The 23,424-nt window shown below is 50.3% G+C and overlaps 1 protein-coding gene across 1 annotated transcript in view; it reads right to left on the reverse strand.

Annotated features, from left to right (window-relative positions):
- Positions 1 to 386: 386 nt before the first annotated feature.
- Positions 387 to 23,424, reverse strand: part of LOC134348310 (unconventional myosin-X-like) — a 92,918-nt gene continuing 69,880 nt past the window's right edge. Inside the window, exons 34-41 of the mRNA XM_063051487.1 lie at positions 22,330 to 22,453; positions 21,477 to 21,774; positions 20,632 to 20,839; positions 19,870 to 20,006; positions 17,760 to 17,880; positions 11,020 to 11,460; positions 9,016 to 9,207; positions 387 to 4,276 (exon numbers count right to left, since the gene is read on the reverse strand). Coding sequence (XP_062907557.1) covers positions 4,163 to 4,276; positions 9,016 to 9,207; positions 11,020 to 11,460; positions 17,760 to 17,880; positions 19,870 to 20,006; positions 20,632 to 20,839; positions 21,477 to 21,774; positions 22,330 to 22,453 — 1,635 coding nt within the window. The 3' untranslated portion in view covers positions 387 to 4,162. The remainder of the gene's footprint in view (positions 4,277 to 9,015; positions 9,208 to 11,019; positions 11,461 to 17,759; positions 17,881 to 19,869; positions 20,007 to 20,631; positions 20,840 to 21,476; positions 21,775 to 22,329; positions 22,454 to 23,424) is intronic.

Below are 23,424 nucleotides of genomic sequence, written 5' to 3' on the forward strand. Positions count from 1 at the left end.
TTTATTACACCCTCTCAGAAATCCCATAATGATATTAACCCCCCTGTTTGATGGAGAAATTGTGGAAATCAAAATGCAAACCATTATCATATTTTCTGGGATTGCCCCATTATCAAAGACTATTGGAATGGGATACACAATGCCCTACAAGACATCTTTAAATGTGAAATACCCTTAGAGAGTAAGACCATATATTTTGGGTATGTACCTCAAGAACGGTTAAAAAGAGATAAATATTTAATGAATGTACTGCTGGTGGCTGGTAAAAAGACCCTTACCAGGAAATGGTTATCTCAGGAGAGCCCAACTTTAAATGTATGGATGAAAATTACAATGGATATTTACAAAATGGAGAAGATAACAGCATCTGTTAATCGTAAGTTGGAACAATTTTATTCATACTGGGAAAAATGGTTTAACTACATAACACCTGATAGGCCTGACTTTATTCTCACAAGTCAATTGTAAAAAAAAATCACTCCCTACTCTGTACATAGTTTTCTTCTTTCGATTGTTCTTTCTTTCCTCTCCTTTCTATAAGTGTATACCTCAGATAAATATTATGTGGAGATTTGTGACAAATTGATTATATGATATATATGTACAGTATCTGGAATACATCTTATGCAAATGTTTGTTTGATGATGAGATTCAATAAAAAATAAATTACAAAAAAGAAAGGAGCAGGATAGATACATCCCAAAGATAAAATAGTATTTTAAAGGCAGGACAAGGCAACTATGGCTGACAAGAGAAATCAAAGACAGCATAAAAACAAAAGAGAGAGCATGTAATATAGCAAAAATTAGTGGGTAGTTAGTGGATTTGGAATGTTTTAAAAACCAACAGAAAACAACTAAAAAAGGTACCAGAAGTTTTTTTTTCAGATTTGTAAACAGTAAAAGAGAGGCAAGAGTGGATATTGGACTACTGGAAAATAATGCTGGAGATGTAGTAATGGAGAACAAAAAATGGCAGATGAACTTAGTAAGTATACTGTGTCAGTCTTTACTGTGGAAGATACTAGCAGTGTGCCAGAAATTCGAGAGTGTCAGTGGGCACAGGTGAGTGTAATTGCTATTACTAAGGAGAAGATGCTTGGGAAGTTGAAAGGTTTGAAGGTATCACCTTCACATGGACCAAATGGTATACATCCAGGGTTCTGAAAGAGGTGGCTGAAGAGATTGTGGAGGTATTAACAATTTTTCAAGAATCACTAGATTTTGGAATGGTTCTGGAGGACTGGAAAATGGCAAATGTAACTCCACTCTTCAAGAAGGGAGGAGGGCAGAAGAAAGAAAATCATAGGCCAGTTAGCCTGACTTCAGTGGTTGGGAAGATGTTAAGTGTCCGTTAATAAGGGTGAGGTTTCAGAGTACTTGGAACCACATAATTACCAGGTGAAAGTCAGCATTCTTTAAAGGGAAATCTTGCCTGACAAATCTGTTGGAATTTTTTGAGGAGGTAACAGGCAGGATAGACAAAGGAGAGCCAGTGAATGTTGTTTACGTGGATTCTCAGAGGCATTTGACAAGGTGCCCCACGTGAGGCTGCTTTACAAGGTAAGAACCCATGGTATTACAGGTATTACTAGCATGGAGAGAAGATTGGCTGACTGGCAGGAAGCAAAGAGTGATAATCGAGAGAGACCATTCTGGTTGGCTGCCAGTGACTAGTGGTGTTCCACAGGGCTCTGTATTGGGACTGTTGCTTTCAATGTAATATATTTGGATGATGGAATTAATGGCTTTGTGGCCAAGTTTGCAGATGATACAAAGATAGGTGGAGGGGCATGTAGTGTTGAGGAAGCAGGGAGTCAGCAGAAGAACTTAGACAGATTGGGAGAATGGGCAAAGAAGTGGCAGATGGAATATAGTGCAGGGAAGTGTATGGTCATGCAGTTTGGTAGATGGGATAAAGGCATAGACTATTTTCTAAACAGGAAGAAAATTCAAAAATCAGCAGTGCAAAGGGGCTTGGGAGTCCTTGTGCAGGATTCCCTAAACGTCAACTTATAGGTTGAGTCGGTGGTAAGGAAGGCAGATTAAACATTAGAATTCATTTTGAGAGGACTAAATATAAAAGCAAGAATGTGATGCTGAGGCTTCATAAGGCATTTGTCTGACCACACAGAATACCATGAGCAGTTCTGGGCCCCTCATCCAAGGAAAGATGCGCTGGCATTGCAGAAAGTCCAGAGAAGATACACAAAGATGATTCCGGGAATGTAAGGGGTAACATACAAAGAACTTTTGATGGCTCTGAGCCTGTACTTGCTGGAGTTTAAAAGAATGAGGGTGGATCTTATCGAAACCTATCGAAAATTGAAAGGCCTAGATAGAGTGGATATGGAAAGGATGTTTCCTATTGTGGATGAGTCTAGGACTAGAGGGCACAGCCTCAGAATAGAGGGGCATCCATTTAGAACAGAGAGGAGGAGAAAGACTTTTAGCCAGAGAGTTGTGAATCCGTGGAATTCATTGTCATGGATAGCTTTGGAGGCCACGTCGTTGAGTATATTTAAAGCGAAAGTAGAAAGGTTCTTATTTGTGCAGAGCATCAAAGGTTACTGGGAGAAGGCAGGAGAATGGGGTTGAGAGGGTTAATAGATCACCCATGATAGAATGGCAGAGTAGACTCAATGGGCCAATTGACCTAATTCTGCTAATGTGTCTTATGGTGATATTCACTTTGTTGTACATCACTCCCCCGCGGTCTCTGCTACCTAAAGCCAGCCCAACTTTCTCTTTAACCAGTCCCGCCGGGGGCTCTTGGATCTGAAACATAACCAGTTCTGACTCCACAGAAGCTGCCTGAACCACCTAAGGTTTCCAACATCTTCTGTCTTTTCATTCATGTCCCTGGACGATAAGGCTGTGATTAGATTCTCCCATTTCGTAAGTGTGTTGTTTGCATCAAATGAGCGAGGAATATGCTGAGTAGCCACAAGTGACAGCATCGCATACCCACAACTTATTAAACCTAAACCTTACATCTTTGGAATGTGGGAGGAAACTGGAGCACCTGGAGGAAACTCACAGGGAGAACAGACAAACTTCTTACAGACCGCGGCAGGAACCGAACCTCAGTCTTACAGCTGGCACTACAATAGTGATGTATGTGCTAACCGTGCCACCCCACATGTAGTTAACAAGGCAGGCGCAGTTTTGGAATTTACCGTTAGAGGCACAGAGTATACAGGCAGGCTCTGAACCATTATGAAACCTTGGTCTGCGGAACAGCAGAGCAGGCTGATGGTATCAAGGCTGTCATCTAACATTGTGTCCCCCACTGCTTCCATCCCAAACTTAAAAGCTACAAAATCAACAGACAAACAGTTCAGACGGTTCTAATCTGTATTTCTGAGTGGAAAAGCTCCTTTATAAAACTCTCATTCTGAATATTTGGTCATTACATGATGAACAATTACTCCATCTCCATTGATCTCTGTATAGATATTAAATAATATATTGGTTTATAAAAACACATAGGAAGCAGAGGACGGCGGTTCAGAGAGGAGTCAGGACAGTGGGTGTGAGGGTGAAGTGCTTAATAAGGATAGTGAGTCATACAGTGAAGGAGGGCAGGCTGCCAATCGGCCCCTTCTTCCTGTACTACATTTTCTGTTGGCAACACCACCGCTTTGTGCTGGGGTTGAGGACTGTGAGATGCCAAAGATGGGGCCAGTTGAGCTGTGCCCATCTCCTCCTTCCCCCACGCACACTGGAAGTCCTCTGGACCACCCGACGCGACCCAACTGCCCGACTTATTGGTCAACCCATCTGCACGGGAAGCTGACATTACACCCTGGCCATTGGTCCCCCAGTAACTCCAACTTCACATGGTCATAGCCAAGCAGACTATGTTAACCAGCTGGAGGGATTGTAACCACTCATCAATGTTCCAGTGCACCCAGACTTCAGGCTCCCACAGGCTGGCGATGCCAGCGGCAGTGTTGCAATTCCATGGCAAGCACCACCCCTACTGCAGACAGCGCCACCCCAGTTCAGGAGTGGAACTACAGCCCTGGCATAGCCATTAGAGAGCCCACAGGAAGAGTCCATTGAGCCACATGGTTGGTGGACTCGGCCACCATTGCAGAGCACTCGGTCATTGCAGCACAGGGGAGGTGGTACTTGAGGTGAAGGTGCTGATGTTCCATTCATCTGGTCTGGGCACTGGTGTCTCTGCGGGCGATGGCTGCTACCTGCGAGCTGTATCTCCGCGTCACGATGCTGCTGATGTGGGCCTTCACTATCTTGGTGATCTCAGCCACCTGCGGTAGGAGAGACAAGGCCGAGTGAGTAATGCAAACTGTTGGGGCTCAGACGACACGGCGCTGGAGAACCCAGAGTGACAATGAGGAGGCTGGAACGCAAGGGAAACTCAACTTTGGGGCTCTGCTCAGGGTCTGGGGTCAGGCGTTGGGTCTGGGGTCCGGAGTCAGAGACTGGGACTGGGGTCCGGGGTCAGGCATTGGGACTGGGGTCCGGGTCAGAGACTGGGACTGGGGTCAGGGGTCAGAGACTGAGACTGGGGTCAGGGGTCAGAGACTGAGACTGGGGTCAGGGGTCAGAGACTGAGACTGGGGTCAGGGGTCAGAACCAGGGCCGACTGTAGGTCTTTACTGATATTGGTTTATTATTGTCACATATATGGAGGTACAGTGAAAAGCTCATCTTGCATATCGTCCATACAGATGAATTCACTACACACTGCACTGAGGTAGAACAAGGTAAAATATTTACAGAATACAGAATAAAGTGGAACACTATGGAGAAAGTACAGTACAGGTTAAAAAAAGGTGAAGACGGTAACGAGCAGATTGTGAGGACAAGATTCTATCTTATCATACAAATAGTAAATACCGTGTCCATAGGAGAAGTGAGGGAAACCAGAACCAGAAGGTTAGATTGGTACAGGGATGTTCAGGACAGTGACAATCGATGACCGGACGGTCAGATGGACTGAACGAAAGGCCAAAGCCGGATCATTGGCAACAACTGTCTGGTGGACTGTCGTCAATTGGGTGTAGAGGGCTCTGGATCAAGTGCTTGGTGACGGGGTTAATAGGGAAGGGTGCCCACTGGCTGTCAGAGTCAAGATGGGATGAATGGCCTATTCCCACACTGTACGATTCTGAGAGAAAGGACACCACAGACAACTCTGGGCCCTCAGCAGGTCTCACTCTGAACTAATGACCATGGTGAAAGTGGTGTAGTATCCCCACACATGCTGTCTGTACAAAGCTGTGGGACTAGGCAGTGAGGTTACAAAGGAACATGGGCGTTCAGTGAGTGGGCAGTGGAAACTGCCGAAGGCATCCGAAGTGCCAAGGCAGTTGATAGGAAGAGAGGGGATCGGGGAGGAGGGATGGGATTGGAATTCAGCCAAGCTCCATCATGAGCATAACCCTTCTCTCCATCGAGGACATCTTCAAAAAGCGATGCATCAAAAAGGCAGCATCAATCACCAAGGGCCCCTGTGACCCAGGACATGCCCTCTTCCCATTACTAGCTTCAGGGAGGAGCTACACTGGTCTGAAGACACACACTCAACACTTTAGGAACAGCTTCTTCCCCACCAGCACCAGATTTCTGAATGGTCCATCAACCCATGAGTTTACTTCTCTATTTTTTGCACTACTTATTGAATTTTTATATACATTTTTTAGTGAATTTCCTAGTGATTTTGATTCTGATGGATTATCGGTAGCTTCCGTGGGCTGAATATCCACTGGAACTATCCTCAGGTAAATCCTGGGCACTGCCAAGCTCGGACATCAAGAGTAATGGGTCCCTTGCCGGAAACATATCGGCGGATTTGTGGCCAAGTTTGCAGACAATCCAAAAATAGGAGGGCAGGTAGTGTTAAGGAAGCAGGGAATCTGCAGAAGGACTTAGACAGATTGGGAGAATGGGAAAAGAAGTGACAAAACATAGCAAGGTGAGTGTACGGTCATGCACTTTGGCAGAAGGAATAAAGACAGACTATTTTCTAAATGGGGAGAAAATGCAAAGAAATCGGAGGTGCAAAGGAACTTGGGAGTCCTTGTGCAGGATGCTTTAAAGGTTACTTTGCAGGTTGAGTCAGTGGTAACGAAGGGAAATGCAATGTTAGCATTCATTTTGTGAGGACTAGAATATAAAAGCAAGGATGTAATACTGAGGCTTTACAAGGTGTTTGTCAGACCACACTTGGAGTATTATGAGCAGTTTTCGGCCCAATATCTAAGAAAAGATGTGCTGACATCGCAGAGGGTCCAGAGGAGGTTCATCACAATGATTCTGAGAATGAAAGGGTTAACGTATGATAATTGTTTGATCGCTCTGGGCCTGTACCTGCTGGAGTTTAGAAGAATCTCATTGAACTCTATCAAATATTGAAAGGCATAGATAGAGCGGATGAGGTGAGAATGTTTTCTACAGTGGAGGAGTCAAGGACCAGAGGGCACAGCCTCAGAATGGAGGGATGTCTATTCAGAACAGAGCGAGGAGTTTTAAAATATATTTAATGTATATATTTTAATTAATTTAAAGCAGTGGTTGATTAGGTTCTTGATTAGTAAGGGCATCGAAGGTTACGGGGAGAAGTCGGGAGAATGGGGTTGAGAGGGATAATAAACCAACCATGATGGAATGGTGGAGCAGACTTGATGGGCTGAATGGCCTAATTCTGCTTCTATATCTTAAGGTCTAAACATCAGTTCTGTTTCTCCTCGGACACTGCCTAACCCCTGGGCGTTTCTGGCTTTTTTTTGGTCACAAATGGTTCCTTAAGGTTGTCATAGCCAGAGGAGATAGTGGGGATAAGCTTCCAATACCTATTAAACGTTCCCAATGGTGTTCGACTCAGTTAGCCTCTGACAACCGAGTCCAGCTCCTGGTCTTCACATGTGGCTTAGCTACTAAGCCCAGCAGAACTATTTCTACTGACAGGAGAAGGGGCAAAGGCCGGCTACTGGCAACTTAAAACCAGTTGCTTTGGGCAGATGGGACTCGTCGGCCGTGGTTGGCAGCTCACCTAGAAGGAGGAAAACATTAGTCTCAAACCTCCGCTGCTTTACGGCTATACCCACTCACAGGGAAGGCTTCAAGAGTAAAAACCAAGGGAAAATTCCAGAGCTGGAGCCCCAAAGGTAGTCCTACAGTGAGTTCAACGCTGACTGGCGACTCCTGCCATGCTGCTGGTGCCAAACTGTATCAGTTTCTGTTCCTTTGGGTTCATCAGATGCGTGGAGAGGGGGAGCTTGCTACATGGGCAACAGCTTGCTCTCCATAATGTACTGCCCTGGCTTGCGTATCTAGACAGGTAGGATGCCACATCCATGACCAACCCTGACTGACGGAGGCCTCATCAGCATAAACTATCTCCTCCTCCTCAATATTCACCCACCCAGTACCATGATCAGCCTCCTGCCAAGGTTTTGGCAGTGTTATAGAGCCATTGAGAGAGACAGCACCGTACAGGCCCTTCGGCCCATTGAGTCTACACTGACCACCAGCCTCTCAGTTATGCTGGTCCTCCATTATGCCCACTTTTCATTCTGTCCACATTCTCCCAGATTCCATCGCTCCCTGCAGATTTTACAGCGGCCAATTTACGTAGCAAATCACATGGAAACCCGCGTATTCACAGGGAGAGCGTGCAACTCCACACAGAGAGCGCCGGGGGTTGGGATCGAACTTGGGGCCCTGGAGCAGGGAGACAGTGGAACTATCCACTGCACCACTGTCCAGCCCAGCTACTGTCCCACTTAATGACCAGTGCGAAGTACCCAGTCATCCAATGCAACCTCCGTCTCATCATCCATCTCCCAGATCACTCCGACTCCCACAGGAGGGGTCTGCATCCTCCGATGATTGAAGTTCCCTACCACCCACCCCACAATCTCTTTGACCCACTGCTGTCAGGAAGGTGGTACTGGGCATCACATCAGGCGGAGGACTGCCAGACTGGGTAACAGTTTCCTCCCTCAGATTGTGAGACTAATGAGAACCCTGCCACCACCAAGGTCTCGTCACTAGAGCAGTGAGCTGTATACTGTTTATCTGTGCTGTGCATTACGTGAACATTGAATTTTTAAGGCATCCGTTAGTCTTGCGAGACCATGGATCTGCGCCTGGAAAGTCTTCACTCTCCAGGGCGCAGGCCTGGGCAAGGTTGTATGGAAGACCGGTAATTGCCCATGCTGCAAGTCTCCCCTCTCCACGACGCCAATGTTGTCCAAGGGAAGGGCATTAGGACCCATACAGCTTGGCACCGGTGTCGTCGCAGAGCAATGTGTGGTTAAGTGCCTTGCTGGGGCTTGAACTCACGACCTTCAGATCGCTGGTCGTGCCCACACAAACATTGAATTATAGTTTATTAATTTATCTGTGGTAATATTTTGGTTCATGTGATGTTTTGTGGGTGCACTGCTGTCTGAAGGAGCGTTGTTTCATTTGATTGTATATACATACAGTCAGATGACAATAAACTTGAATTTGGCATTGACTGTCATCACTCTCCATCCTGTTCAGTCTGGTTCCTTCACAGAACATCTTCCCCAGAGCTGCTGTTGGTCATCCACTCTGCCTGTCGCCTTGGGAGCCTGGCTCTCATTCCCTTCCCCTTTACAATGGTGGATATGGCGATACTGCTTCCCAGGATGGAGGACTGGAAGGAGGGATTGAGTCTTGTGGTAAAGCGATGGGAATCTCTGGAATTCCATTGTCCTTGGCTTTGTGGGCTGCTCACTCTCTGAGTGAGTACAATCAGGATGGAGGTCACAGTGGATCCGGACATTGGGCAGGAAATGGATACAGAAGAAGAACTGCTCCAGTTTCCCTGATGGACACAGGAGACCCGAGAGTCCTAATCTCCAGTTCCTGGCCTCCCTTTGTCCTGAACCCCCTCAGGCTGGGGATGGAGTTGGTGGGTAGGGAAATCTCAGAGGGTCCCACAAACATGCCTCCCAAGCCCGCAACAGAGACACTGCTGAACCATTTCATCCAGAGACAGGGGCAAACCCACCTGCGCGGTTTCGAAGAACATCTCCCGGTTCCCCACCGTCAGCCGGTAGGTGTTGGGCAGTGGGGCTCCAAAGGCGGCAATTTCCTCGAACCGAAATCTCTCCAGTGGCCTTGCATCTCCCCGCTTGTAGATGGAAATGTTCTCCGCACTGACGCCCAGCCAGAGGTCGCTGGGGAATCCACCCTCCTTGCACTGTGGATAATCAGGGATGACACAATCAGATCGATCGGTGGGCAAAGGAATCGCATGGCCACATCCTGCATCCAGAGTATGAGCACTCAACCCCACCCGCCAACGGGCACCCGTACTCAACCCCACCAAGGGCACACCTGGGGCTCCAAGAAGGGAGAGGGAGTGAGTGGGAGAGCTGGAGGGGCGACAATAACATGTACTGATGGAATGTGGTGCACCTATGAAATGGTCATTTCCCTGTAGAGAGTAGATCATAAGACATCAGGGCTGAATTAGGCCATTCAGCCCATCGAGACTGCTCTGCCATTCCATCATCGCTGATCCCAGAACCCACTCAAACCACACACCTGCCTTCTCACCATATCCTTTGATGCTCTGACCGATCAGAAAACAATCAACTTCCACCTTGCATATGCCCACGAATTGGCCTCCACCACAGTCTGTGGCAGAGCATTCCACAGATTCACTACTCTCTGGCTAAAAACATTCCTCCTTACCTCTGTTCTAAAGGCCATCCCTCAGTTTTGAGGCTCTACCCTTTGGTTCTGGATACCCCACCACAGGAAACATCCTCTCCACATCCACCCTATCTAGTCCTTTCAACATTCGGTAGGTTTCAATGAGATCCCCACACATTCTTTTAAGTTCTAGTCAGCACAGGCCCAAAGATGCCAAACATTCCTCATATGTTAACCCCTTCATTCCCAGAATCATCCTTGTGAACCTCCAATGACAACACATCCTTTCCGAGATATGGGACGCAAAACTGTTAACAATGCTCCAAGTGCGGCCTGACTAGTGTCTTATAAATCTTCAGAATTATCTCATTGCTTTTATGTTCTATTCTTCTTGAAATAAATGAGAACATTGCATTTGCCTTCCTTACCACAGATTCAACCTGTAAATTAACTTTCTGGGAGTCTTGCACGAGGATTTCTAAGTTCCTCTGCACCTCCGATGTTTGAACCTTCTCCCAATTTAGATAATAGTCTGCACTATTGTTCCTTTTACTAAAATGCATTATCATACACTTCCCAACACTGTATTCCACCTACCATTTTTTTTGCCCATTCTTCCAATTTGTCTAAGTCCTGCTACAATCGCATTGCTTCCTCAGCACTACCTACCCCTCCGCTTATCTTCGTATCATCTGTAAATTTTGCCACAAAACCATCAATTCCACTATCTAAATCATTGACGAACAACGTGAAAAGTATCAGTCTCAATACTGACCCCTGAGGAACACCACTAGTCACCGGCAGCCAACCAGAAAAGACCTCTTTCATTCCTACTTGCTGCCTCCCACCTGTCAGCCATTCTGCTTTCATATAACGCCACAGGACTTTATCTTGTTAAGCAGACCCATGTCTGGCACCTTAACAAATGGCTTCTGAAAATCCAAATAAATGACATCCATTGCCTCTCCTTTGTCCACACTGCTTGTTACTTCTTCGAAGAAGGAACAGATTTGTCAGACAAGATTTCCCTTTACAGAACCATGCTGACTTTGACTTATTTTATCATCAGTCTCCAAGTACCCCGAAACCTCATCCTTAATCATGGGCTCCAATACTTTCCCAACCACTGAGGTTAGGCTAACTGGCCTATAATTTCCTTTCTTACACCTTCATCCCCTCTTAAAGAATGCACATACATTTGCAATCTTCCAGTCCTTCAGGACCATGCCAGAATCAAGCGATTCTTGAAAGATCATGACCAACGCATCCGTTATCCCTTCAGCATGAGTTTGGGAGGAGATGGGTTTGGGAGATTAACCGAACTGAAAGCCAGCCAGGAACCAGACCGAGCTACCTCAACATCAAAGAGTGTGGAGCCATAGCCAGGCCACTCCATCATGATGTCCATGTATGTCAGCATGGTTTGCTCCTGCGCCATGCCCTGGAGCTTCAGCCACTTGTCCACAATGCCGGCCCGCGTGGCCGACATCTCCTCCTTCATCCACATCTCCAACATCTGTTCCTCCTCTATCTTCTGCTTCCTCATTGAGCCTGTGCGGAGACTGAGGCGCAAAGTTCCTTCCAGGAAACTGGTCCTTCTCTTCTCCAGTGTCTGTGAATTGGACTTAGTGGCTTGGAAAATCTTGGTCCTCAGCCTGGAGACGGGGTAGACTTCCTGGAGGTTCAGGGAGACCTTTGTGTAGTCTCCGTGGATATACTGTAGCCTCAGGGCAGCTAGAAGCTGTAGGGTATCTTCTGGGGCAGGGAAGTGTCCACTGACTAAACATTCATGGGCCTGCAAAAGAAAAACAGTAATGTCAGGAGGCTAGAATGAGCAGAAAAGCCCTCATCACATCGAGCACATTTACAAGGGGTGCGACCACAAGAAAGCAGCATACATCAAGGTCCCCCACTATTCCAAGCCAAGCTCTCGTCTCACTGCTGCCTTCTCACCACTGGCACCAGAGCCTTCGGTCCCACACCACCAAGTTAAGTTATTACCCCTCAACCTTCAGGCTCCTGAACCGGTGTGGATAACTTCACTCACCACAACACTGAGCTGATCACTGAACACAACCCATGGAATCACTTTTAAGGACTCAACAACTCATCTTCTCAGTATTATTTATTATTTGTTGGGGTTCTTTTTTTGTATTTGCATAGTTTGTATTCTTTTTCACATTGGTTACTTGTCGGTCTTTGTGTGCAGCTTTTCATTGATTCTTAAACAACAGGAATTCTGCAGATTCTGGAAATTCAAGCAACGTACATCAAAGTTGCTGGTGAACGCAGCAGGCCAAGCAGCATCTATAGGAAGAGGCGCAGTCGACGTTTCAGGCCGAGACCCTTCGTCAGGACTAACTGAAGGAAGAGTGAGTAAGGGATTTGAAAGCTGGAGGGGGAGGGGGAGATGCAAAATGATAGGAGAAGACAGGAGGGGGAGGGATAGAGCCGAGAGCTGGACAGGTGATAGGCAAAAGGGGATACGAGAGGATCATGGGACAGGAGGCCTAGGGAGAAAGACGGGGGGGGGGGGTGACCCAGAGGATGGGCAAGAGGTATATTCAGAGGGACAGAGGGAGAAAAAGGAGAGTGAGAGAAAGAATGTGTGCATAAAAAGGAGTAACAGCTGGGGTACGAGGGGGAGGTGGGGCCTAGCAGAAGTTAGAGAAGTCAGTGTTCATGCCATCAGGTTGGAGGCTACCCAGACGGAATATAAGGTGTTGTTCCTCCAACCTGAGTGTGGCTTCATCTCTACAGTAGAGGAGGCCGTGGATAGACATGTCAGAATGGGAATGGGATGTGGAATTAAAATGTGTGGCCACTGGGAGATCCTGCTTTCTCTGGCGGACAGAGCGTAGATGTTCAGCAAAGCGGTCTCCCAGTCTGCGTCGGGTCTCACCAATATATAAAAGGCCACATCGGGAGCACCGGACGCAGTATATCACCCCAGTCGACTCACAGGTGAAGTGATGCCTCACCTGGAAGGACTGTTTGGGGCCCTGAATGGTGGTAAGGGAGGAAGTGTAAGGGCATGTGTAGCACTTGTTCCGCTTACACGGATAAGTGCCAGGAGGGAGATCAGTGGGGAGGGATGGGGGGGACGAATGGACAAGGGAGTTGTGTAGGGAGCGATCCCTGCGGAATGCAGAGAGGGGGGGGGGAGGGAAAGATGTGCTTAGTGGTGGGATCCCGTTGGAGGTGGCGGAAGTTACGGAGAATAATATGTTGGACCCGGAGGCTGGTGGGGTGGTAGGTGAGGACCAGGGGAACCCTATTCCTAGTGGGGTGGTGGGAGGATGGAGTGAGAGCAGATGTACGTGAAATGGAGGAGATGCGTTTAAGAGCAGAGTTGATAGTGGAGGAAGGGAAGCCCCTTTCTTTAAAAAATGAAGACATCTCCCTCGTCCTAGAATGAAAAGCCTCATCCTGAGAGCAGACGAGGACGAGGGAGATGTCTTCATTTTTTAAAGAAAGGGGCTTCCCTTCCTCCACTATTAACTCTGCTCTTAAACGCATCTCCTCCATTTCACGTACATCTGCTCTCACTCCATCCTCCCACCACCCCACTAGGAATAGGGTTCCCCTGGTCCTCACCTACCACCCCACCAGCCTCCGGGTCCAACATATTATTCTCCGTAACTTCCGCCACCTCCAACGGGATCCCACCACTAAGCACATCTTTCCCTCCCCCCCCTCTCTGCATTCCGCAGGGATCGCTCCCTACACAACTCCCTTGTCCATTCGTCCCCCCCATCCCTCCCCACTGATCTCCCTCCTGGCACTTATCCGTGTAATCGGAACAAGTGCTACACATGCCCTTACACTTCCTCCCTTACCACCATTCAGGGCCCCAAACAGTCCTTCCAGGTGAGGCATCACTTCACCTGTGAGTCGACTGGGGTGATATACTGCGTCCGGTGCTCCCGATGTGGCCTTTTATATATTGGTGAGACCCGACGCAGACTGGGAGACCGCTTTGCTGAACATCTACGCTCTGTCCGCCAGAGAAAGCAGGATCTCCCAGTGGCCACACATTTTAATTCCACATCCCATTCCCATTCTGACATGTCTATCCACGGCCTCCTCTACTGTAGAGATGAAGCCACACTCAGGTTGGAGGAACAACACCTTATATTCCGTCTGGGTAGCCTCCAACCTGATGGCATGAACATTGACTTCTCTAACTTCCGCTAGGCCCCACCTCCCCCTCGTACCCCAGCTGTTACTCCTTTTTATGCACACATTCTTTCTCTCACTCTCCTTTTTCTCCCTCTGTCCCTCTGAATATATCTCTTGCCCATCCTCTGGGTCACCCCCCCCCCGTCTTTCTCCCTAGGCCTCCTGTCCCATGATCCTCTCATATCCCCTTTTGCCTATCACCTGTCCAGCTCTCGGCTCTATCCCTCCCCCTCCTGTCTTCTCCTATCATTTTGCATCTCCCCCTCCCCCTCCAGCTTTCAAATCCCTTACTCACTCTTCCTTCAGTTAGTCCTGACGAAGGGTCTTGGCCTGAAACGTCGACTGCGCCTCTTCCTATAGATGCTGCTTGGCCTGCTGCGTTCACCAGCAACTTTGATGTATGTTGTTTTCATTGATTCTGATGTTTTTTTTTGTCTACTGTGAATGCCCACAAAAATGAATGTCATAATGGCATATAGTGACACTTGCTCTGTACGTATTTACCTCGAAGTTTGAACGTTGTCCATTCAGATGCTCCAGCTTGTTTTGCCCTCTAGAGAACCCCTAACCATCCATCACATAGCTGTACCTTTCTAACTCACTAGATGGTTAAAATCCGATTATCTTCAAATCCCATTTTATCAGTTAATCTGCCACCAATAACTAAGTAGTTTCTCCATAAGAACAGGAGTGAAATTAAGCCATTCAGGCCATCAAATCAACCATGATTTACATTGGATCGTGGCGGATTTTGTTTGTTTTGCATTATGATAGAACAAGGTAAAACGATAACAGAGGGCAGAACAAAGTGTAACAGCTACAGAGGAGGTGCAGTGCAAAGTAGATTGTGAGGTCCAGAGTACAAGTTATCATACTAGGGAACCATTCAATAGTCTGATAACAGCGAGATAGAAGCTGTCCTTGAGCAGTTTCTTGTGGTCGGGGCCAGACCAGTTGCCGTCCAGGACGTTACATATCCAGATAGGATGCTTTCTCTGGTGCATCAATAAAAATCCCTCAGAGTGTAGAAGAATAATGAGCGATCTTACAGATTACATAGATCACAAGGGGTGTAGATAGGGTGAGACACATGGTTTGTCCCCCAGGGAAAGGGAACTTAAAACTAGAGTGTACAGGGTTAGGGCGACGGGAGGAAGGTGTACGAGAGACCCGAGGAACAAACTCCTCACCTACACGCAATGAGCTGCCACAGGAAGTGGTTGAGGCAGACATAATTGTAACATTTGCGTAAGTGCATGGCTGGGGGGTGGTATTCAGAACACTATGGGCCAAATGCAGGCAAATGGGAAACACCAGAGACTCTGCAGGAAATATTACAAATATATTACAAATCCAGAGTAATATAGACAAAATTCTGCAGGAGACAGCAGGTCAGGCAGCACGTATGGAAATGAATAAACAGTCGATGTTCTGGTCCGAGACTCTTCGTCAGGACTGGAAGGGAAAGGGGAAGAAGCCAGAATAAGAAGGTGGGCCCAGGGGAGGCTTTCCTTTGGAGTCCTCATGAAAGATCTCAGCCCGAAGCTTTGACTGTTTATTCATTTCCATAAATGCTGAATGACCCTCCAAATGGCAAATGCAACTAGCTTGGTGGGCACCTTGGGTGAATGGACCAATTGGGCCGGTTTCTGTGCTGTAAAACTCTACGACGCCATAAAGCTACAACTATTTACACTATATACAAATTTGCCACCAATAAAGTTATAATCGTTGTAACTACAGAACTATCCCCTTTCATTTTGAAAGCCGGTACAAGAAAAGCAAACTCATCTCCACCACACAGAACAGACCAGTACAGCACAAAGGCCATTCAGCCCATCTCGTCGTCACTGACTGTTCCCCTCCTGCAATTGGCCCATTCTCTCTGTTCTCCTCCTGTTCACGTGGCTGTACGTGGTCCATATCCCTCTGATCTCTGCCTGTTCACATGCTTGCATATAGTCCATATCCCTGCGTTCCCCACGTGTTCAGGGCCCATATCCCCCCCCCGTTCCCCGCGTGTTCAGGGCCCATATCCCCCCGCTCCCCGCGTGTTCAGGGCCCATATCCCCCCGCTCCCCGCGTGTTCAGGGCCCATATCCCCCCGCTCCCCGCGTGTTCAGGGCCCATATCCCCCCGCTCCCCGCGTGTTCAGGGCCCATATCCCCCCGCTCCCCGCGTGTTCAGGGCCCATATCCCCCCGCTCCCCGCGTGTTCAGGGCCCATATCCCCCCGCTCCCCGCGTGTTCAGGGCCCATATCCCCCCGCTCCCCGCGTGTTCAGGGCCCATATCCCCCCGCTCCCCGCGTGTTCAGGGCCCATATCCCCCCGCTCCCCGCGTGTTCAGGGCCCATATCCCCCCGCTCCCCGCGTGTTCAGGGCCCATATCCCCCCGCTCCCCGCGTGTTCAGGGCCCATATCCCCCCGCTCCCCGCGTGTTCAGGGCCCATATCCCCCCGCTCCCCGCGTGTTCAGGGCCCATATCCCCCCGCTCCCCGCGTGTTCAGGGCCCATATCCCCCCGCTCCCCGCGTGTTCAGGGCCCATATCCCCCCGCTCCCCGCGTGTTCAGGGCCCATATCCCCCCGCTCCCCGCGTGTTCAGGGCCCATATCCCCCCGTTCCCCGCGTGTTCAGGGCCCATATCCCCCCGTTCCCCGCGTGTTCACGGCCCATATCCCCCCATTCTCCGCATGCTCACGGCCCACGTCCCTCTGTTCCCCACGTGTTCAGGGCCCAGTCCCTCTGTTCCCCACATGTTCACGGTCCATATCCCCCTGTTCCCCACGTGTTCACGGCCCATGTCCCCCTGTTCCCCACGTGTTCAGGGCCCATGTCCCCCTGTTCCCCACGTGTTCACGGCCCATGTCCCTCTGTTCCCCACGTGTTCACGGCCCATGTCCCTCTGTTCCCCACGTGTTCAGGGCCCATACCCCTCTGATCTCCGTGTTCACGTGCCTGTCTAACTGCAGTCCTAAGCATCAGGCTGTGTTTATTGTCAGGAGCAAAAGTATGCAGAGATACAGATACATTGAAAAGCCTGCTCACAGCAACAACATTCATGTGGATATGGACAACACAGAACATAAATTATACAAGATGGCCAGGTGAGATCGAGAAACAAAGACTGTAAGAAGAAGGCGACAGTGGAAAGAACACAGGCCTGATAGAGAGATGTCCATAGTGGTGGGAGAGGTGAGATAAAGATGTACTTCTGCCGACCCCTTCTCCACGAGCAAACCTCAACATCCTTCATTAACCAAGGTTCTTCAAAAACCTACCTTGTTGTGTCCTTGACTTCCCGTCAAGTTGGCGCCAAGCTGCACTCTCCGTTGAGATGGTGGCTCAGCTTTTTCAAGTTTGTAGGGCTGATTTGGGAACTGAGATGGCAAGTGGGCGTCAAGCAATGCAGTTCATTGTATACTTTGATGTACATGTGATAAATAAATCTGAAATCCGCTCTGCACTTTCTCTGTGACTGTTACACTTCATTCTGCGTTCTGTTATTGTTTCCTCTCAACACGCTGATGGGACATAATGAGCCGCAGAGATGATGTGGCAAACTAGGTTTTTCACTCTAACTCTGTACAGTTTTATTTGTCTCTTGTAATTCAAAACATGGTGAAATGCGTCACTTTTACCAAATCAACTCAGTGAGGATTGTACTCGGCAGCCCACAAGAGTTAATACACTTCCAGCGACAACATAGCATGCCCACGACTCCCTAACCCTACCCTGTACCTCTCTGCAATTTGGCAGGAAACCGAAGTACCCAGAGGAAACCCACATGGCCACAGGAGAACATACAAACTCCTTTCAGATAGCAGCGAGTGTTGAAAACTGATTGTACAGCTGGCGTCGTAAAGCACTGTGCTAGGTTTAGAGTCTGGAGAGCAAGAGAACAGGGGACATACCTGTTCGAACATGAACACGAACTCCAGCCCGTGCCTAGAGACACTCCCCACGTCCAGGAAGCAGTAAAGCTTGAAGTAGAGACACCAGGGGCTTTGCTCCTGTTCCTCCTTGCCCGTCAGCCTACAGTCAGACAAAAAACCATCGGTCAACAGACAGAGCAAAGCAACACCCACCCCGACACGTCACACACTCACCACCTTCACAATCCCCCCTCCACTACACACTCCCAAACTGTCTCCAACCCCACAATCATTAGAGAACCACCCCTCACCACAACATCTCAACACACATCAGTACCCTCAGAGAACCATCCCTCACAACACCTAAACACACATCAGTACCCTCAGAGAACCATCCCTCACAACACCTCAACACACATGTACCCTCAGAGAACCATCCCTCACCACACCTCAACACACATCAGTACCCTCAGAGAACCATCCCTCACCCCCAACACCTCAACACACATCAGTACCCTCAGAGAACCATCCCTCACCACAACACCTCAACACACATCACTACCCTCAGAGAGAACCACCCCTCACCTCAACCCACATCAGTACCCTCAGAGAACCACCCCTCACCACAACACCTCAACACACATCAGTACCCTCAGAGAACCATCCCTCACAACACCTCAACACACATGTACCCTCAGAGAACCATCCCTCACCCCCAACACCTCAACACACATCAGTACCCTCAGAGAACCATCCCTCACCCCCAACACCTCAACACACATCAGTACCCTCAGAGAACCATCCCTCACCCCCAACACCTCAACACACATCAGTACCCACACAGTCCCCCTCCAGTCCAAGCTCCCCCACAGACCTGCCAAAATCTACCCAATCCCAACCAGATGAGACCCCCTCACTCAGCGCCCCACTCCGAAGGGCAGACCCTGTCTGTTGGTGGAGTCAGAGACAGTGAAGAAGGTCGTCAAAGAAAGAGCAAGAAATCAGCTGGAAAGCTGGCAGACGCAGTATAATCAGGTCAATGTGAGGTGGTCTACTTTGGCAAGTCTGGTAGGACATCTAGAGTAAGTGGTAGAACATCTGCAGGGGCTCCCAGCCTGCGGCTCATGGACCCCTTGCTTAACGGTATTAGTCCATGGCATAAAGCAGGTTGGGAACTGCCAATCTAGATTCTGGCAGAAGATATTGAGCAGGAACATTGACATGCAGAGCGACTGTGGGGTGCAAGCTCTTAGCTTGCCAAAAGTGATCATCGAGTGGAGCTGGTGAGAGGGATGGTGCGGGTGTCTGTCTGCCCTCATTGGCTGAGGCACTGTGATGAGATCTTACGTTGCAGTTGATACTAAACACTGGCTAGACTATACAATGGAACACCGGGTACATCTCTGATCTCCACACTACAGGAATGAAGTGGTAGCAAGAGAGAGAATGCAGAAGAGATTCACCACGATATTGACTGGAATGGAGGGCTGTGGTATAGGGAGAGATGGGAAAGGTTAGGTTTATTCCCATTGGAATGTAGGAGGCTGAGAGGTGACGGGGAGGGGGAGAGGTGGGGAGATGGGGGCAGGGAGAGTTTTGTACAATTTCGAGGGACAGATAGGGTAGATGGTCAGAGTTTGTTTCCCAGAACAGGGGAGCCCAGCTCTGTGAGGTAAGGGGGGGGGGGTGGTTTAAAGGGTCATTAGGGACAAGTTTTTTCCTCACAGTGGTGGGTGCATGAATGGAGCCACCAGAGATGGTCGAAGTGCTGTACAAGAGGCATTTGAACAGGTCGAGCAGAGGGAAAGGGGCCTCATATGAGAAAGGGATTGGTATAGAGAGATATCATGGTTAAAGAGAACAGCACAATACAGGCCTTTCAGCCCACAATGTTGTACTAACCTTTTAGCATCCTCCAATACCAATCTAATTCTTCCCTCATACATAGTCCTCTATTTTTCTATCATCCACACGCCTCTCTAAGGATTTCCTAAACACCCCAGCGGTATCTACCTCCACTACTACCCTTGGTTAGCATAAACCTCTTAGGCTACAGAGCCTATTTCTGTGTTGTCTGACTCTAACCCTACAGAACTGGACCCCAGGGAATACAGGAGCTGGGAAGATCCCCGGAAAACGTGACACGTACCTCTCGAACTTGGCCAAGACGTCGGCGACCACCACACGGCTCTCAATGGCCCTGTCCCCAGTGTTCTGGTGCTCAAACAGGGCGAACATGTTCCGGCTGTCTTCCATCGCCAGACCGCGTAGCAACTTCTCCACCACCTGCAAGCACAAGGACCGTCCCTGAGCGAGCGTGGACCCAGGACCACGTACCCCTGTGCCACACGGGTCCGGCTGCTGTGCCACGCAGACCAGGCCTTGCATGTGTCCGTGCCACGTCTGCACTATGCAGACCCAGGGCCCTGCACACATCTGAGACCCCACGAGCCAAGCACTGGGGGGAGTAGAAGATACAAAGGCAGATCCCAAACATGTTCATGTCTAGACAGACACCAGAGGAGCCACAGACTCAGGGATCTGGAGCAATGCATACCCTACTGGAGGGACCCAGCAGGTGGGCCCCACCTGTGGGAAGAGGAACTGTTGACGTTCTGGGGTGAAACCTACAATCAGTGTCCTGACGCAGAGCTCTCACTGAGATGTCGACAGTTCCTCTCCTCCCCCACAGATGCTGCCTGACCTGCTGAGTCCCCGCAACAGATTTCTGCCGCGTCACCTCACTCTGTCCAGTGGGTGAACGGGAACATCCAAGCCGGGGTCAACAGGCAGACTGACGCCAAAGACTCAAGCCTGATGAACGGTCTCTCAGCTCGCCCGCAGTGCTGTTGGCACTGACCGGGGTTCGTGGACAGTGACTGTTGTCGATAGTTAGTGACTGGTCTCTCACCTCGCCGGCGGTGGTGTGGGAGTTGATGACGATTTGACAGGAGCCCCCGCCATGGCAGTACACCGTGGTTGACATCTCGCGGCAGCTGACTAGAGCTTGGATCTCAGCCTGAGATGGCACAAACTCTCGGAGCTTGGTCTTCTTCAGCGACTCCAGGATGAAGTGGGCGTACTTGTGGATCTCAGTACCAGCAAACAGCTCCTTCACCCTGTGCAGAAAACACACTGAGGCAGGGGCAGCACACAGTCACCGGTGGTGGTGTTTGTGGGAACGTAGGGTGCGGTGCAGTGCGGCGGGGCGACACAGGGGGGGACGGCGGGGCGACGTGGTGCTGGGGTGGCGGGGGGACGTGGCACAGGGGCGACACGGCGCGGGGGGGCGGCAGGGCGACGTGGTGCTGGAGCGGCGGGGGGACGTGGCACAGGGGCGACGTGGCGCGGGGGGACGTGGCACAGGGGCGACGTGGCGCGGGGGGACGTGGCACAGGGGCGACGCGGCGCGAGGGGGCGGCAGGGCGATGTGGTGCTGGGGCAGCGGGGGGACGTGGCACAGGGGCGACACGGCGCAGGGGGGCGGCAGGGCGATGTGGTGCTGGGGCAGCGGGGGGACGTGGCACAGGGGCGACACGGCGCAGGGGGGCGGCAGGGCGATGTGGTGCTGGGGCAGCGGGGGGACGTGGCACAGGGGCGACGCGGCGCAGGGGGACGTGGCACAGGGGCGACGCGGCACAGGGGGACGTGGCACAGGGGCGACGCGGCGCAGGGGGACGTGGCACAGGGGCGACGCGGCGCGGGGGGACGACGTGACATTTGGGGGGTTACGGTGTGCAGGGAAACCATTCAGACCTCCTGAGGTGGAAGCAGAGGTAGTGGAGGATGGCACGCCCCGGCAGGAAGGTACAGCCCATGCAGACAAGCAGCTGGAAGAGGTGCAGGTTCCCTGGACTGTTGGGCTGAGGAACGTGGCTGGTCTGTTTGATGAGCTGACAATAGACCTCATCCCGGAGAGCCTTCAGGTCCTGGCAGGTCTGCAGAATTCCTTGGATGATGGGGATGGGATCAGCCACCGTTTCTAGCTCCTGCAGCGACTGGAATATCCTCACCGCCTCGTCCTGCAGACTGGTGTAGCCCCTGTCCTTCTGCACTGCAGCAGGGGAGACGAGCAGGTGAGGCTCAGTCACCGTCTAGACAGTGTAGCACATTCCTCTGTCTACAGCTCCACACCGGGACACAATCCCCTCTCCTGTCTCAGAAACATCCGTACCCCCACCACACAGTAACCTATACCCGACCCTGCAGCTCCCTTCTCAAAACCTGATCCCACACGGAATCCCCCCCGTTACCAAATCCCTGTCACCCCCACATCTGACACACCCTGAGCTGACTGTTCCCCAGTACCCACCAACCCACCCTCAGTAATCCATTCCTCAGTCCGCCCCTCAACACTATACCCATCCCTCCTCGGACTGCCATCCCCTCCACCCCACTTCCCCTCAGAATCCCTCTGAAGCCCCCGCGTCACTTCCTATACAGGGGGAGAAGGGGTGCATGGCGGGGGGGGAGAATGGGGAGGGTGAATGGATAGAAAAGGAGAGACAGGCAGGTGGGGAAACGGAGAAGCGGACAAAAACATGGAAAGTGGGTGACGGGTGGGGGGGAGAAGATGGGCAGGGCCGGGGGGGGTGGGAGTACTACTTACATCCGGTGTTGATGTCTCCGTAGATCAGGGGCAGCAGCGGTGAGTGGAGTGGGTGGTGGGTGTACCTCAGGATGGGGTTCCTTCGGTACGTCTGCTCCACGATCTCCCCGTTCGCACTGTTCTCCTGGAAGGTGAAGCAGGTTTACCGGTGCGGAACCCAAGGCTCCTGGACCTGCTACCCAGGAGCTGAACCCACCACTGATAGGTGCGTGAAATGTCCCACTGGCAAACCTCTCCCTTCACCAAGGGGCCCCAAAGTGTCTTCAACTGGGAATCTTCACCTCAGCATCCCACTACAGATGGCAGAACTCTAAACTTAGAACAGAAACTGCAGGGGTGGGGAGTGACGGGACGGGGGGGGTGGAGACAGGTACTTGAATGACAGGTTGTGGGGTTGCGAGGTGGGGGGAGAGTGGTACTGAGGTCAGATCCATTCAGCCATGATCTCACTGTCTGGGAATATTGACTTACTCCTTCCTGCTTCTTATGGAGCACCGACAGGCCCTTTGGCCCATCAGCCCGTTACTACAGCTGGCTGATCTGATTCAAATGCCATGTTGCCACCTGTCCTCAATCACCTCTCACCACCGCGATCGTCATGCATATCCCTCCCTCTCCCTTAGGAACACTCAAACTCAGCTTCCATCGCTCTTTCAGGATGAGCGCTCCAAGTACTCACCGACCTCTCACAGAAATTATTTTGTCCCTTTACTGATGAAAATGTAGGTGGGTGGGTTGGTAAGTTTGCAAGTTATACGAGAGTTAGTGGTGTTGCGGATAGCGTAGAAGACTGGCAAAGAATACAGTAGGATATAGATCAGTTGCAGAGATGGACAGAGAAATTGCAGAGGGATTTTAACTCAGACAGATGTGAAGTGTTGCACCTTGGTGATTCAAATGCAAAGAGACAGTACACTGTTAAGGGCAAGACATCTGATGAACAGAGGAATCTTGAGGTCCAAGTTGAGAAGGCTTCTGGCATGCTCACCTTTACTAGTCAAGGCACCGAGTTCAAAATTCAAGAAGTTGCGTTGCAGCTTTATGAAATTTTAGTTAGTCTGCATCAGGAGTATTGCATGCAGTTCTGGTCCCTCC

Source organism: Mobula hypostoma, chromosome 6, assembly GCF_963921235.1.
Source record: "Mobula hypostoma chromosome 6, sMobHyp1.1, whole genome shotgun sequence".
Taxonomy (NCBI): Eukaryota; Metazoa; Chordata; class Chondrichthyes; order Myliobatiformes; family Myliobatidae; genus Mobula; species Mobula hypostoma.